The sequence below is a fragment of the Taeniopygia guttata genome, chromosome 24, assembly GCF_048771995.1.
Source record: "Taeniopygia guttata chromosome 24, bTaeGut7.mat, whole genome shotgun sequence".
NCBI classification, from domain to species: domain Eukaryota; kingdom Metazoa; phylum Chordata; class Aves; order Passeriformes; family Estrildidae; genus Taeniopygia; species Taeniopygia guttata.
In genome coordinates, this window is record NC_133049.1 from 2,439,109 (window position 1) to 2,455,242 (window position 16,134).

The 16,134-nt window shown below is 41.4% G+C and overlaps 1 protein-coding gene across 6 annotated transcripts in view; it reads right to left on the minus strand.

The window, feature by feature from the left end:
* The window catches only part of ZBTB44 (zinc finger and BTB domain containing 44), a 55,816-nt gene that overhangs the window by 32,861 nt on the left and 6,821 nt on the right, over positions 1 to 16,134 (minus strand). For all 6 annotated transcript variants that reach the window (XM_072918110.1, XM_072918109.1, XM_072918112.1 and 3 more), the window contains exons 2-3: positions 4,335 to 5,404; positions 725 to 809 (exon numbers count right to left, since the gene is read on the minus strand). In XM_072918110.1, coding sequence (XP_072774211.1) covers positions 725 to 809; positions 4,335 to 5,352 — 1,103 coding nt within the window. In that variant the 5' untranslated portion in view covers positions 5,353 to 5,404. The remainder of the gene's footprint in view (positions 1 to 724; positions 810 to 4,334; positions 5,405 to 16,134) is intronic.

Sequence of the window (16,134 nt, forward strand, 5' to 3'; positions counted from 1 at the left end):
GGTTATTATCCACTTGTCTTACAAACTCCTGCAAAAACCAGTTTGGAAAAACATGCTGAGAGAGGGGAGAGCTAAGAACTGGGAATCAGAGCAGTTGAGAGCAGCCCTGTGTGCCATGTGTGGGTACCTCACTTGTCTCTAACAGAACCATGATGTCTCTTTGACCAAACAGACCCAGTTTAGTTTGGTTTTCTCTGCCAACCTTCCCTTATAAGGGATTCCCTTAATAAATCACTCAGCTCAGCACAGTAAAAGCCTGCTAAATATTTACAGCAAGTGCCACACAGCATCTTGGTAAGAAGCTACAGGCAGAAAGTTTGGGGGAAGAGATTTAAGGCTGCTCTGCCTCTCCTGTGGCTTGCAGTAGGGAGGTCTGGTGAAGTCAGGGCTAGGTCCTTGTTTTCAGATGCATGTTTCACATAGAAGTTTAATTAAAATTTATTAATACAGAGCAATGATGAAGAAACAGCAAGAACAGGACTATCTTTCTCCACCAGTGCTGCCTGGAAATAGATAGGAAACTAAAAGCAACGAGTAAGCAGATTCTGACTTTCATCACCTACGTTCTTCTAAAGCATCTGTCTCTCCAGGCACTGATTGTACTTTGATCAACACAGAGAACTCGATGTAGGAACAACTAAAACATTGTGGGATTAAGGCTGGGGAGGTTGATTACAGCACAGCACTTGGTGCAGAACACTTTGCACACCAGGTTGGTACATACCGATCGTCATCGTCTGCATGAGCGTTAGTGCCAGAGGTGCTTTGGAGTGTGGGCAATCCCTCTGTAACCCCCTCATCTATTGAGCCTAGGCAAAGAAAAAAAAAGGCAATTTAATGCAAAAAGCTGTTCAAAAAGGGTTGGGGGGCAGTTAAATACACATCAAGCTTGCTTTCTCAAATCCCTGATAGGGACTGCTTCCTGGGTGATAAGATAATAAAAGTGTCTTGGGAAAGTAATTTAGAACACTCAGAAGCAGCTTGCTCCAAATCAGCTTCTGTCTGCACAGATTACCCAGTAAATTGACAATTCAATAAGGGCACACATTTGGTACACCTAGAAAATGGAAATGTTAACTACAGCCAGTTTTCAAAACACATCCAGTACTAGCACTGTAAAGCAGAAATGTTACATTCACCTAAAGGCACTATTTCGTCAAATTTTCAAGACTTTCTGAGCAATAAGAAGTTCAAACCTGCTACACCAAATGGCTTTTGTGGTCCAAATCATCCATAAATATATTAATTGATAATGTTCTCATTTATTGATAAGCAGCTGAGACAGGAAGAGCCCTCTGGGAAATCAGAAATGCAACACAAAAGAGACCAAACACCTGTTTGTTAGAGAAATGTACACACAAAACCACTCCAGAGCTCTGCTCAGTTCACCAGCACTGGGGCACTGGGGCTTGGGGAACAGAATGCAATGGAAATGCAGCACTAAAACAAACCCACACTTCATTCACTGATGGGGCTGTTGCTCATCTCTCATCACCACCAGAGTTTGGCCAAGCAGCCTCTGGATCTCCCCCACTGAACCATGGGGCATGCGGACAGGTGGGGAAGGAGATTTCAGCAATCTGAATTTGGGGACCCTAAAGCTCACCAGGAAAATCAAACAGAATTAGGTGTACACTGGTAAGTGTCAGAGAAAATGGAAAACCAAAAAGAAGGAACAAAGATGTGAAAGGTGAAGCAGAAAATATGCATATTCGGTCAAAAAGAATGAGAGATCTTTCCTAAAGTGAGAGGTTCTTGTCTTGATGTGATGCCATGTTATGGGGCCAGTGACAAGAGGAAAATTGCATCTCTGGCAGTTTCACAATTAGTAAAATAAAAGTTTTGAATTTTGTTAAGAGGTGACACACTATACTTGGGGAATACATCAGCAAAGCAATCTATAAAGTTATAAAAGTTTATCCTGTTCTGATTTACCCTTCTTTTTCATGAAATACTTAAATGACAGTCTACTGAAAAATAAGCCCAAGTGCTCTTGGGTTTAATTTCATGCCTTCACCTCTCAAATGCCAAAAGTGCTAATGAGTTATGAGAGTATCTTCTCAGACACAGCTGTTTTGTAGCCATAATGATTTATTTATCAAATCCCTGCTCCAGGTATAATACTTTACAATACATATCCTTCCGTATTATAAAGTGCTTCCAAATATAATAAATTGCAAATGAACAATTCCTAGATTTCCCAAAGAGTGAATAAGAGCTTTTTGCAATATCAGAGAGAGGCAAGAATGCTTTTGTAAATGCACTATAAAACACTGAGATAAATATATGCAATTATATGAGGAAAATGTGTTCAGGGGAGAAAAAGCTGTACTTTAACAAATCTTGTTGCCTCCATTTGCTATTCTTACATTACTGCATAAAACAATGCATTTTTGGGAGGTAAAAATGCTTTCTAGCTACAAAGTGTGCTGTATCATAACTGTGCTAAAAAGCAAGAACAATGTTTCCCTTTATAGCAAAACATGAATAAAAACCATTCTGAGGATGGTTATTATGCCAAGACCACTAAATATTAATTCAAACATATTCAAAGACAAAGAGCAGATTTGTACTTTAAAGATTTTGCCCTGGCACATTTTTCTTCTCTCTGCAGCTGTTTTAAGGCAGAACATGTTGTACTAAGAGCAATGACAGATATTTAAGTTTAAAAATTATGATCACTAAAGCCTGAAATTCTCTGCACCCTGCACACAAAACTACTCATCTGGGGTCTGGAGTTTACATCCAGTTTGCTCTTTAAGCTGCCTTGGTGCGATACTTATTTATATATTTATGATAGATATCACTTGATTTGCTATTTTTAACATTCCCAAATCATTACTGCTTCTTGTTCTGTTTTGTCTGTGATGATATAATTACTCTGATGAAATAATTTGCATCTCTTATCACACAGCCCTGGCAAAGTCATTCCATTCTGACTGCAATGAGTTAAAAACTGAATCAAACAAAACCTGTTTTCGAACAAGGACCACTTTTCCTGGTGACTCCACAGCAAACAAATAGTTTCTTTTAGTTTTTAATTTATGCAATATTTTGGCAAACTACATTTAAAGATTTAGAGTTAAACTATAAGGCATTAAGTCTGTTCCTCAGAAAAGCTAAACATCCTTGTCTCCAATAAAGAAAACATTTTCATTTGGAAAAAGCATTACAATCTAAAATATCAACATGTGAGCTATACAAACTGGACAACAATCCAACAGCAAAGGATAGCATAAATGGGAAATATTTCCATTTCTTTTTAGTGAACAGTTTGGCACTGAATGTGCATTGCAGTTCTGGAGAATCAGCCTGATCTCACTTTCTCCAGGGATGTCACAGTGTTGCAATGACCAAAGCAAATGAAAAATGCAGACTACAAGGCTACAACTCTTTACTGTTTTGTAGTTTATTTAATTCCTTAATGGGGGCAGCCTTTCACATACACATTATTTGAATGAAGCAGAGCAGTGCATTTGCCATTCTTACAGTCTTCAAACAGAACAGGCATTATTAAAAATCTTTCAGTAAACAAACTCTGCTGAGCACAGCTCAAGCCACTTGAGAGTAAAATAGCTGACTTGGGCAAAAATTTGATAATTAAATTAGAAATATTGCAAAAGCTCTATCTTCTGATTTACTAAAAGCCATTCAATGCATTCTGTGCAGAGGAAAAAAGGGATTATTCCAGTAACCTTTAAGTATTAGCTCTTAATAAAGAGCAGCCTGCTATAAGATCCCAAAACTGGTTTCAAATTGTCTTTTATGGAAAAAAAAGATTTCTCTCAGCAACAAGCAGCATTTGAAGAAGCAACTTGAGAATCAAATCCCCCAGAAATGGAAAGATTCTCAATATTATGACTGTGTGGTTTTATTTTTGTCTGGGGCATTAAGATGACAGTGTTTCACCACTTATTTTGCAAATCCTCTTACAAAGGCTCTCTGTCATGATTATACAAGATTTGATGTCTGATGCAAAGCACTATTCTAACCCTTTGTGGCTGCAGGCACAAGCTTTTCAAATCTGACGCTGCAGCTCAGCTGCGATCGTGCCTTTTGGCACTAATGAAAGCAGAATTAAGTTTCCCCAGTCAGGCAACTAGAAGTAGAAAGGAGTTATCAACCTCTGCTGAATAAAGAGGGTTACCACAGGCTCACCATTCTCAGCTGCCTTCTGCAAAGTTACTTAAAAAACTCCAAGTTTACGTGTAGTATTTCAAAAATCAGGGGGGAAAAAGGGAGTTTCACATAAGTAAAGCATGAAAACCCACGAGGCAGATTTCCTCCAATAAAGTCCCCAGTGCTGGGATACGTAACTGCAGAAATGGTCATACCTATAGATGAAGACTGAGGGCTGATCAGGAGATCCTCCTGCACTTGCTCACTCCCTGGGACCGTCTGCTGGTCACTCAGGGAGCTCTGGGATGCGCTCACAGGCTGCGACACCTCCTCGTGAACCTCCTCATCACTCAGCCTTTCCACCTTGACTCGCACGTCCTCCTCGATCACCAGCGGAGAACTGGCTTTGGTGCTCTCACAAGTCACATAATCCGCCATCCTCCTGCTGGACTCGGAGGGCCCAGGCATTTCCAAAGTCCTAGAGTTCTCCGCCTGCTTCACCTTTTCTGACTGAAGTCTTCGATCAATTCCAAAAGGAAAAGTCCAGGGAAAAGCTAAGGACGAGTCCACGGGCTGATTTCTGGACTCTGGGTAGGAAGTGGAAGGATTGAGCACTTGGGGGGAGCTGGTTTGTGTGTTGCACTTGAGGGGGCTCTCGGGAGACATGACGATGTAGCTTTTGCGCTTTCTCCGAGACTCCCGGCAAACGGGAATGGTTCTTTCCACCACGCTGCACTCGGAGGAGACGGGAGACAGGCTGCCGTCCCGGGAGGTGAAATTGCAGTTTGCACTGTTCTCCTGCCCTGCATCCAGCACCTTCTCCTGCTGGCTGTTGGGTGTATTCCATAAAATGCTGGACTTCATGAATTCCGAGCACGTGCTGGCCACGCTGAACATCTGCATGTAGCTGGCGGCGGCCAGCACGTCGATGATGTTCTCGGTGTTGATGGAGAGCGTGGCTGTGTACGCGTACTCCAGGAGGGGGATGAAGCCCGTCACCGTCACGTGGTGCAGGTCCAACACGCTCTTGCTCTCGTCCTCTGCTTGGCCAACGAGTTTGGAGCGGAAGAAGTCGCTGCAGGCTGCCAGAACCACCTTGTGTGCCCTGAAGATCTTGTCCTGGACACGGATGGTAATGTCGCAGAAGTGGCCGTCGTTCCGGAGCATGTTCAGCTTCCCCAGCATCTCCTGACTGTGAGCAGGGGAGTTATGAGTGAATGTTTTAACACCCATTTTTAGATGGTTCTCTTAGCTTTCTTCCCACATATGACAGATCAAAGGTATCCTGAAATAAAGAGGAAAACTGTCATTTCCATCTCTGAAAGCAAAAGTCAAGTGGATTAGTGATTGTAAGACTCTGTACAAAGAAAATTCATCTGAATCCTCTAAGGCCAGATCCCTCTAAGATCTGGACCGTGTAAGGGACTAACTCCACAGAAATGCAATTGTAATTTTCATAATCACAGATTAAATTATTTGCAATCTAGCCCTACCACCTTCCATACATCTATTTATCTATAGCTCCCTATACCTACACGGGTATTTATCCCTCTCTCTCTCTCTCCACATTCCTGCTATGCCCACTCAAAATCAAATTCCCAACACAGTTCAAAAAAATGTTTGTAATACTAAAAAAAAGGCCTTTTAAAAACTGTTATCTATGTAGAAACCTGTATTTTTATTTTCTTGGCCCAGAAAACCATTGTTCACAGTTCTTAAACCTGACAGAGTATTGAAAAGTCAGGTTGAGTCAACAAGGGTGCAGGAGTAAGCAAATCTCCCAGGGAAGGTATTTAATACCAGAAAAGCTTTAGAGAAACTACAGCATGAATTTTCAGAGGCCAGAGTTCAAACTAGTAAACATAAAACAACAGTTGCCAATAGGTCTGATTTCCTGCTGTAGTGCAGGTATTGATTACCTAAAGCTGCTTTTAACAGTTTTAAACTAGGATCAGAAGTTACTGAAAATCCCTTCACAAACACAATGCAATATAAACCTCAAAGGAAAGTTTAAGTTTAAATCAAATAGACATAAACTGATTTTATGTATGAGATAAATAAAACAAGGAGGGCAACTTCTTTCTCCTGAAAAACACAAACCTGCCTTCTTGGGGACCAGTTCTCTCCATGTGGGAGCAAATGCAAATGTGTTTTGTGAAAGGTCTTGATGAGAATGTTTGACCCCTGGATTTCCCCAAAAATTTCAGAAACATTTCACTGTAAAGGGAACATAAACCACAGCGTTTTACCTGCTTAAGCCCCTTCCAAGCCTCCATGGAAGCTTTCTGTGTTCTACATGCCTCATGCAATGAACACGACACAGAATTATCTCACTGGTTAAACATCAACAACATTAGTGGGTTTGATTCATTCCTAGAGTCAGCCAGCTTCTGCACATCATCCTGCTTTCCCTTCCATATAAAAACGAATTCCATGCTTGCAAATGGCTCACGTGGAGCTTCACAGAGCAACTGCAAGTGTGGAATAACTTACCCCAAATGTGACACATTGAAACAGCAGCTGTCACAGCCCACCTGGGCTACAGACATTTACACTTGGCAGCTTCTTGTTCCTGGGTTTTCACTTTTGATACTCAAACCCTTGCAGACAGAGGAACCCTAATTGTTCAAGAGAACAGATTAACTAACACCTGATAATATATATAAAGTCTGGTGGAAACTGTAAGGGCCATTTGGGTTTAAAATGAAATTTCACACTACTGCAGAGGAAGAAGTTAAGCACAAGCAAAACACTCCCTTCACTGAAAGAAAATGGATTGACCTCAAGAGGCATCTGAATATCCAGACTCTTTGTTCTCCAGCACGAATCAAATGAAAAACACATTTCATTGATCTCAGACCAACACACTACAGCAAAATCTTGTAACAGCAGATTCAGAAATGGCCTTTGGATCCCCTTCCTTCTGAAATCCCGGTCACTGCAGCTGTTCCTTGGCACATCAGAAATCTACAAGTACTTCTGTTCAGCAGAAGCACAAGAAGAACAACACATTCACAAGGACTAGCTGCAGAATAATTTGGTATTTAGAAACAGTACCAATGCATCGATATAAACAAGGAGAAAAACCTTAGAGCAATTCTCCCAGTTCTTTCAGGCCCAAAAGACAAACACATTTTCCTCTCTGTTCTTCTGAACAAGGAATGCTCAGCCCTCCAGCCCCAAAGTGAGAGCTCGATTCGGCTGCCCTGCTCTAAACCATTCCTTGTCCTGCTATCCCCCTCCTGCTGCCTCTCCCCTCTTCTGGCTTCCTTTCCCCTTCTCCTTTCATCTTTTGCTTCCTTGACCTTGATCTGGTTACAGAATTTAGAATAAAATAGCGGAAGTCAGTGATGTGCAATAAATTGATTTAAATTTATTACAGGAGCAGTGTTCCTGCCACGAATGTGGGATATTGCTCTGTTAAATCACTTCTGTAAAATGACTTTCTCCCTCATTGCACTGACACCTCCATTCAAACAAGTGGCTCCCACCCAGACCTCAGTGTGAAAAAGGAGCATGCACATAAGCTATTTTCAGGAAAATCCAAAGGGTCGGGCTAAGGAGGAAGAAAAATATCAGTTCCTTACAGTTAATAATGTAGTAAAAACATCAAATATTTTTAGAAGGTAATTTAAACAGTATGAAAGTATTTTCCACAAGAAAAGATGAGCGTGCTAAAGCACAGCCAGGTTATACAATGGTTCAATCCTCCTTCCAACCTTTCAGTGGCACAAGGCACTTTGATAGCTGCACTCAATTCACAGTGACCTGAGAGGGTAAAGGGATGCAACATTACAGCTTCAGCCCAAGTCCATCATCTCTGTATTATCACCATTTCAAAATAGCACTTTGGCAGGTCTTATTTCCCATTTGGAGGCAGTCCCTGACAGCAGCTCTTGGATGCCACATCCAAGAACTAAATATACCCACGCCCTTGGGAATGCTGGGGTGGGGACAGCAAGGTGCACACCTAAACTAAGTGGTAAGTGGGCTGGAAAAGCTGTTAATTTTGGAGCCACAAACCATTCTCTAGGCAGGGAACAAGGATGGTATCACAGAGAGTGGGCTCCTCCTACCACAACACATTTCAAACCTCTCAAGAAACACAGCAAAATTCAAAGACACTTTCACAAGTTTTAAAAATACTAGTTGTGGGACACTTCAGCCCATATTTAATGGGCTGTATTTAACTTTGACACAGACATTTACAGTTAGAGAGAATGGTTCTTCCAGCATGCATTCTCACCCTGGAAACATGTGAGGAATCACCATCACAGATGCATCCCTGAACAAGGTGAGAATTCAAACATGAGCACTTCAGGACATCCAGAGCAAGGACAATTTTGTCCACTGTTAGCTGAAAGCAGTCTGAAGGGATGTGCTACTGTATCAAAGGCTTTGTACAATTCATTAGTTGTTTTTTTTTTTTTTTTTAACTCCTAGGAGCACAAATGAAGACTCGGCCTTTAAGCAGTTTGGAGTAACTCAGCTCATTCTCACTGTTTCAGGGCTACTGAAATGCAAGTTTTAGCAGCAGCTACCACAGCACATACACTGCGGATTCAACAGGTGTCAAGTTTCCGAGCTTAGAAACAGCAAAGATGAAACTGTACACTGTAAGTGTAATGTTATAATGTAATGAAACTGTGAATGGAAAGAAACTACACTGGAATTCAAAAATATTTCTTATGGAACCTATCTACTTACATGTACACAGAATTTAGCTCCTTATTCACCTGCTGCCTAATGTTATGGCTCAAATCATTGGGTTTGAAACATGGTATCTATAATATTATTTTAGAAGAGTCAGGGAGCTGTTTGCGTTCAGTTTCTCACTTACATCATTACAAAACAAAAGTCACTTTTAGCACCACAAAACTACCACCCTACCTTTAGCCTCTCCATCCTGGTCTGTGGCAACTTACAGCATGAAAACACCAACTTTTTCTGAACACTGAAACCAACAGACTTTATACCACTTTGTAGCCACATAAGTCCTGAAAACAATTAGGAGATTCTCACTCTGGTGCTCACCAAGCTCTCAGATACATTAATCCAACTGTGAGCCCATGGTGTAAATCAGGTCATTGGTTGGTTTTTTATATTATTATTTACTTTTAATGCCGATCACTCCTTGGGCACTGGTTAGAGCAGCATTCCATCAAGAACAGCAGTGCAAAGACAGATCTTCCACGGGGATAAACATGTGACCTGGAGCATTTTATCTGTCATCTCACTGCAGTACACAGGTACCAGCACCCCTCACATCCTCAAATTAACTGGTTAGTATAATTAAGTATAATTAAGTTCATAATTGAATCAGAACTACTGCTTCAATCAGAACTAACTACAAGTCTGCTATTTCTATTTCTATCTCTATCTAAACACACATCTGTTTTCCCAACAGCAGCTGGCCTAATAAAAGGTACTATCTCCACAATGAATCTTGTCCTGGTTCACTTCACAAAACTGCTGGCCAGAGCTACCACACCATCCTAGTTTTAAATCAATCAACAGCACTTTCTAAACTTTATTTTAAATCATATCTTATCTCAGGTTAGTGAACCTAGTTTGACCTCAACCCAGCACTGCCAAGCCTGACAGTATTCAGAGGCAAACAGAGGTTTCTGTGCTCCAAATGACATCAGTGTGGAGCATTCACTTTGGAGCCCTGGAATCCCTGGAATGCAAACCTGTAACCTTTGGCTGCAGTGGATGAGTGGACCAGGGAAATGACCCGTTCTGGGAAGGATGATGGGCTTGAGAACTTCAATTTCCTCCAGGACAGCAGATTCCAAACTGTGAGTGCACAAAGGAGCCAGTGTTCAGGAGCTACTGCACAAACCCTGTTATGTCAACCTGAAAGAGATGCCAAGCTCCAGCCTGGACTGGGGGTGAGGTGATCCACAGCCTGCAAACAACTGGGAGCACTCGGTGCTGGGCCTGACTCACTCCTTGTCTCTCAGTCCACCAACCAGACTCTGACTGCCCAAGCCATCTCACTGAAATGAAATATCCCAGGCACTGACATTGCCTCTCTGTCCCTTTCCTCACAGCTTCTCAGAAGAGAACAATTTTCTGGCATTTTCTGTTTTTTTTTTAAGAGTTTGGAGGTGTTTTGTTCTAGGCCAGGGCTCATGCTGCACCTTGAACACTCACTTCCCTGGGAGGATCTCTCTGCCCACCAAGAGTGGCTGACGACAGGTAAGGAACTCCAGAGAACTTCACTTGGGAGCTGGACTGGAAGAGAAATTTCACCTAACAAACTGAAAGCTGAACTACTACAACCCACCTATTTATTGTTAGCAGTTAATACTCCACAGCAGAAGGCATATAAAGTGTGTTGTGCTTTCCCAATGTACTCCAAAAATACTGCACTTCACCAGACCATGTATTTTGTAAAGACTGGGGTTTTGGCACACCACTGTTGGCAAGTTCATGTGCCAGAGCTGGTGAGGCCATTGACTAAATGACCATTAGTGTTGCTCACAGAGAGCATTTGTTGGGTGCTCTGTACTCACCCTCCAGCCTGCTTCTTTGTTCCACGCTTAATTTTTATCTTTTTCTTTTTTTACTTTCCAGGGATGCTACAGTGGCAAATTGGTTCATAAGCAGCCACCTCTTCCTCTGAAAAAACTCCTTGCAAAGAGACTTTCCAAATTCTAGAATTTAGATCTTCCTAGATGTTAGATATAACCCAGCAGAAGCTGCTGCTGAAGGGTGGCAGGCAGTACTCCAGAACCAGACTTCAGCTCCATGAGGGAGAATAAAACACTATCAGGAAGCAGCCATTCAAACTGATCCAGGTCAATGTAAATAACCTACATAATTATCAGTGGCTCTGAATGTTTATCACTCCCAGAAAATGACAATAGGCTACTCTCATTCCCCAATTTTAAATGGATTTGTAAACATTTAGGTAAGTTTCTCATGAGTGCTGTAAGAGCTGAGGTTTACAAAGTCAACACACTAAGGCTGCAACTCTTCACAAAAAAATTGCTGAGAAGATTTGCACATCTGGAAATCCTGAGCTGTGACAGGGCCCACCACCACTTTTGGCAGCAACCAAGGTAAAGCTCTTCAGGGCAGGAAAGAGATCAGGGCAAAAGCACAAAGTATTTCTTTCCTGCAAGTCCTCCAATAGACCAGGAACAGTGTTTATCTGCAAAGGACAAGGTGAAAAGCATCCAGCAGCTCTTCTTCCAAAATAATTACCCAGGAAAAGGGCAGGCCCAGAGTGTCCATGAAATATGTGTTTGGTATTCCTAACAGATCTCTGCAGTTTCCCCCAAATTAAACCTTGCAATAATAGAAAACAAAAGCTCTGACTGTAGCATGGCACAAGGAGAAAGCAGATGTGTGCAGCCATGGCAAAGCCCCAGCTCACAGCTACAGCTCTGACTCACGCTGTCACTGCTATCAAAAACATTAATCTTTCATGGGGATAGGAAAAAACTGACTCAGATCATGGAAAAATGCATTTGCATGATGCAAATCCAGTAGGTGCATTTTAATTCCCAGGGCTGGTAAAGGCATTGAGACAAGTAGTGGGGTGCCAAACCCATCAATTTGCTCTACAGAATGGTTTTATTGTACAGTGGAGATGGGATGTCAGCTGCAACAGAACACTTCTGAAAGGATAAAATTAGAAAACATTTACATACACATTTTAAGGGAACAGTACCAACAGACTTTCCCCAAGCAGAAGAGCACAGATTATCTTAGACTGGTTTGCATGAGTGGAACTTCAGCTGAGTGTTGAATCCAGGAGCTCACACCCCTCCTCTTGGAGGTGCCAAGGCTCCCAGCCACTCATCACCCCTGCAATTTAGCACTCAAAACCAGCCTCTGCTTTTGGCAACAATGCCTTAAGCACTGTTAGCTTTTTGGTGAAAGTTTATCTAATTAACTTCTCAATTCATATTCCTATACGAGAGAGAGCAAAAAATCCCCCTACTCTGGCATTCTGTTTTAATTCTTACCAGCAGCAAGGTGTGAGATATGGTCAGACACTGCACCATCCTTGCAATCCACTTCCACACCTTCCTGGTATTTGATTTTAACTTCCCTTGCCAAAAGATGGACAACCAACACCTTTAGCATGTCCTTCCTATTCCTCTGTGCTTTTGCAGATTTTTTTATTTTTACACCGTGGATATTAAGCACAATGGCTGCTGTTAAAGCAATATGGACTAAGAACAAATCAGACATATTTACTTAATTCCAAATATCTCAGCTGTCCTCATTCAAAACTATAAAATTCCAACAAAAGGTTTAGAGTTTCCAAAGTGAGATGACCAAAGTCTTCCTCATGTCACAAGACTGTCTGAGCATATGAAAGTAAAAAAAAAAACCCCAAAACATCTACTGTGATGAAAAAGAGGTATATGTGTGTCTACTACTTTTGTTTTAGAATGTTGAAACCAACACAAACATATCAGAGAGCTGTTGCTTCTGTACTGTGAGGTCACAGCAAAGGACGAGCTGAAAACCATTAGTTAAACCATCACTATTTTTCAGGAGTTGCTGTTTCTACATTTAAGGTGAAGCACAATTGTCTCAGGGATTTTTGTTTGTTTTCCTGACTTGCCATTTGCATGGGAATTAAGTTGGATGTAAAAATTCAGCAGCTGAGCTCTGACAGTGTGAGAGGAGATTTTAAAGAGAGCCTGTGTGGGCTGATAGGAGAATTACAGCCTGCAGAGAGCCCAGCACACGGCACAGGATGGGAATGTGCACATCCAAACCAAGCCAAGCCAAACCTGCTGATCAAAGGGGTCCCACAAACCTTCAGAAACTTTCCAATGCCAGAACAGAACATGGCACAGAACTTACCTATTTGGGCTGGTGCATCTTCCAGAGTGTTTCTGCAGAGTGTATCTGTTTGAAAGCCCCAGGCATGTCCTGGAACTCAGAGTGGAGCTCTCCCATCTGGCAGAATTAAGCACTCATCTGTCTGACTATAATAATTACAGATTCCAAGGCCACATTCATTAACTTCACCAGCAGCCACATACTTGCAGCAGACACTCATGCAGCTCTGGCTTGTCATTTCCTCATGAAAGTGACACTTCTAGATTTATTCTTGTCCCCTATCAACCCTTATATATATGGCCTACAGGAAGGGGCCTGCAAGACTTTCTCCTGTCTGACCTCAAATTGGCAGCAGAGTTTAATTCTACTTCAATTCAATTCTCTCTTATCAATTTTTATGGCAGGAATTGCACATCAGTTATGTCTCAGGAAAATGAGACTTGTGGTCACTGCAGCTGATGGACTCGCAGCTGCCATGAAGCAGGTCTAGAGTGAAAACAGATAAATGGAGACATTATGACTGCAGAAATGTCACAGGGCTGGAAGTTAAGTTGTCCATAGTGAAGTTTCAACTGCTAAATGCTCCCATTGGCTTCAGAGCAATGGAAATTCATCTGCACAGCTCTGTAAATGGCTGTGGCTGATCACAGCCCCTCCTGACTGATGGGAGAAGCTGTGAGCTGGCAAGAGCTTGTAACCCAAATGCTTGGGAATCCCTGAGAGCCGACCTGGAGCACTGGACGTAGGCACTGAGTGTGCTGGATTAATGCAGCAAGATTAAAGCACAGCTACAACTCCTGGAGCAGATAAAACTTGCAGATTAAATGTCATGTTGTAGGTGTGTAAAACATGTTGGCGCTCCTTTCATTAGAAGCCAGTCTAAAAGTGTTTCCATTAGATGCTGCTGTGATTAAATAGTGACACTTTAATTCCCAGGGAAAAGGTGTCAGTGAACCAGGAGAAGAGGCAGGACTGTTCAAAGACTGCCTCATTTTGTGGTGCACACCTGCAAATAAGCTTGGCAACATTAGCACTATGATAATTTCATCTCTCAAATATTTAATGTACAAGGTCTGATTATTAAAAAATATAGAACTGTTTTCATCTCTCAAAGATACATGATTGCAGGTGTTTGTATACAAGTGCACAAATCCAGCCAAATAAAAACAAACTGAAGAAAAAAAGAATGAAGAATAAGAAAACAAACAGAAATTGGGATACCACCTGTGTTTACTGAAGTTAGTGTCTCAAGCTGAATTGATAATGTATTTTTCAGAGAGAGAGGAAAAGCCAGCTATGATGAGAACTTCATTAAATGTTTGACTAACATGACAAATAGAGCTGTTAGTACAAACACACAGATGAACAGACAAACTGAAGGTAAAGAGCCAGCTGAAAGAAATTCATGTACTTGGATAACAGACTAAAGAATTCACCTATGGAGTGCTGTAACAACTCATTTCAGCAAAGATCTCTAAAACACTGGCTCAGAAAATGCTGATCAAAAGGTTAAGGTGTATCATCAGCACCACACACAAAAACAAATGACTGAGAACTGGAATTCCAGGAACAGAACGAAATTCATGGGAAATCCAAGAGTATGAATTTACCATTTGGCATGATACATTAGGGATCTAGAACAGACTTGAGCTGTGAACTGGAAGCTAATGAGTTAAAAGTGACTTTGGAGTAAGATCTCCATACTGGTAAATTAAATTTACAGCTCAGTAAAAGGCACACAGAACACCAGCCTACTGCAATGCCTCATTTCTTGCCCGGTTTTTGTCAATATCTATTTTAACCTCCTGAAAGAGTCTCAAGAAGGGGGTCTTGGTGCATTGTTCTTCTCTGTGCAGTTGTCCCTCAACGTGCCTGCAAAGTAAACTGTGCTTAGATCTTCTCAGGGCATCTTCCTTTACCAGGCAGTGTTTCAGCAGGGACACTGGAGCAGCCAGAACTGACAGGGAACACATCGGGGGCACTGAGCAGCACAACAGCTCTTAAGCTCAGCATCTAATTAAAAGCAGAGATTACAATAATCAGGGCAGGACAGCAGTGCCTGCTGTATGTAAACTGATCTGACGCCACAGACTGCTTTTCTGCAACAGTAAGATGTTTCCTAAGATCATTTACAGATAGGGAAAGAAGATATATGTCCTTTTTTTAAGACTTTCTGCCTTTCTACATAACTGAAATTTGCTGGCTCCAACAAAACCCATGTTTCATGCAACAGTGATACTCTGAAATAAGATTTATCTGAGGAGAATTGCCTTGTTTTCCTCAGCCATGACAGGTTTTTGAGTTTTGGTGTGATCATTTGAAGTCATCACTTCTGGAGAACAGAATGTTACCATTCACTACTTCAAAGGACCCAGATTTAACTTGTTGCTTTTTTGAAGCTGCAGTATAGTACAGAAAGTTTATGTGCCTAATATAGCTTTCACATGGTTGAATAAGCAAACCAGATAAATGCCACCATCCCCAGCCTCTGGTGCTTTAAACTCTGCATTGTAGGAATCTCACGTTAGCATTCCTTACAGCACATAAAAGCAATTTTCGGACAGCACTTAAAACTGAGGCTTGTTTAACAATATGAGCAGGAACTGTGAAAACGTCTTGTTCCACGCTGAACTACCTTCATTCTCATAATAAAAATTAATGTGTGAACTTCACTAGACAGTGTTTTGGAATACTTCAGAGCAACCTGTACTTTTGGTTCTCACCAATTCCCCCCAAAAAAACACGATCAAACTACTAAATGTGCCATAAATATATGAAACAAACCTCCACTTCTCTATTTTTGGGGGGATTTTTTTGGTAGAATAAAAGCAACAAGTGAACTGAGTCCTCATCATATCCTTATGCAGGGAAGTGCCTCAGAATGTAATCAGCTTACACTGAATGGGCTGATGTGTTACAGCCCTAAGGCACACATTCAGATTCAACCACACTTTCCATGGCACTCTTCATGCATAATTTTTATGGGATCTCAGCAACTTTTTTGTACTTTTGCTCCATGCAAATTCAGGTTAAGTTTTTCCCAAATTTCTTATTGTAGAGAAGCTGTTGATGACCATTTCCCACTCTGTAATAAAAAGCAAGGCTGCAGTTTTATAGTCCTTGTTATTTAACAGCAGTACAAAACCCCTCAATTAAATATTAAATTTTCTAAGTACTGTAAATGGCCAAAAAATGTCCATA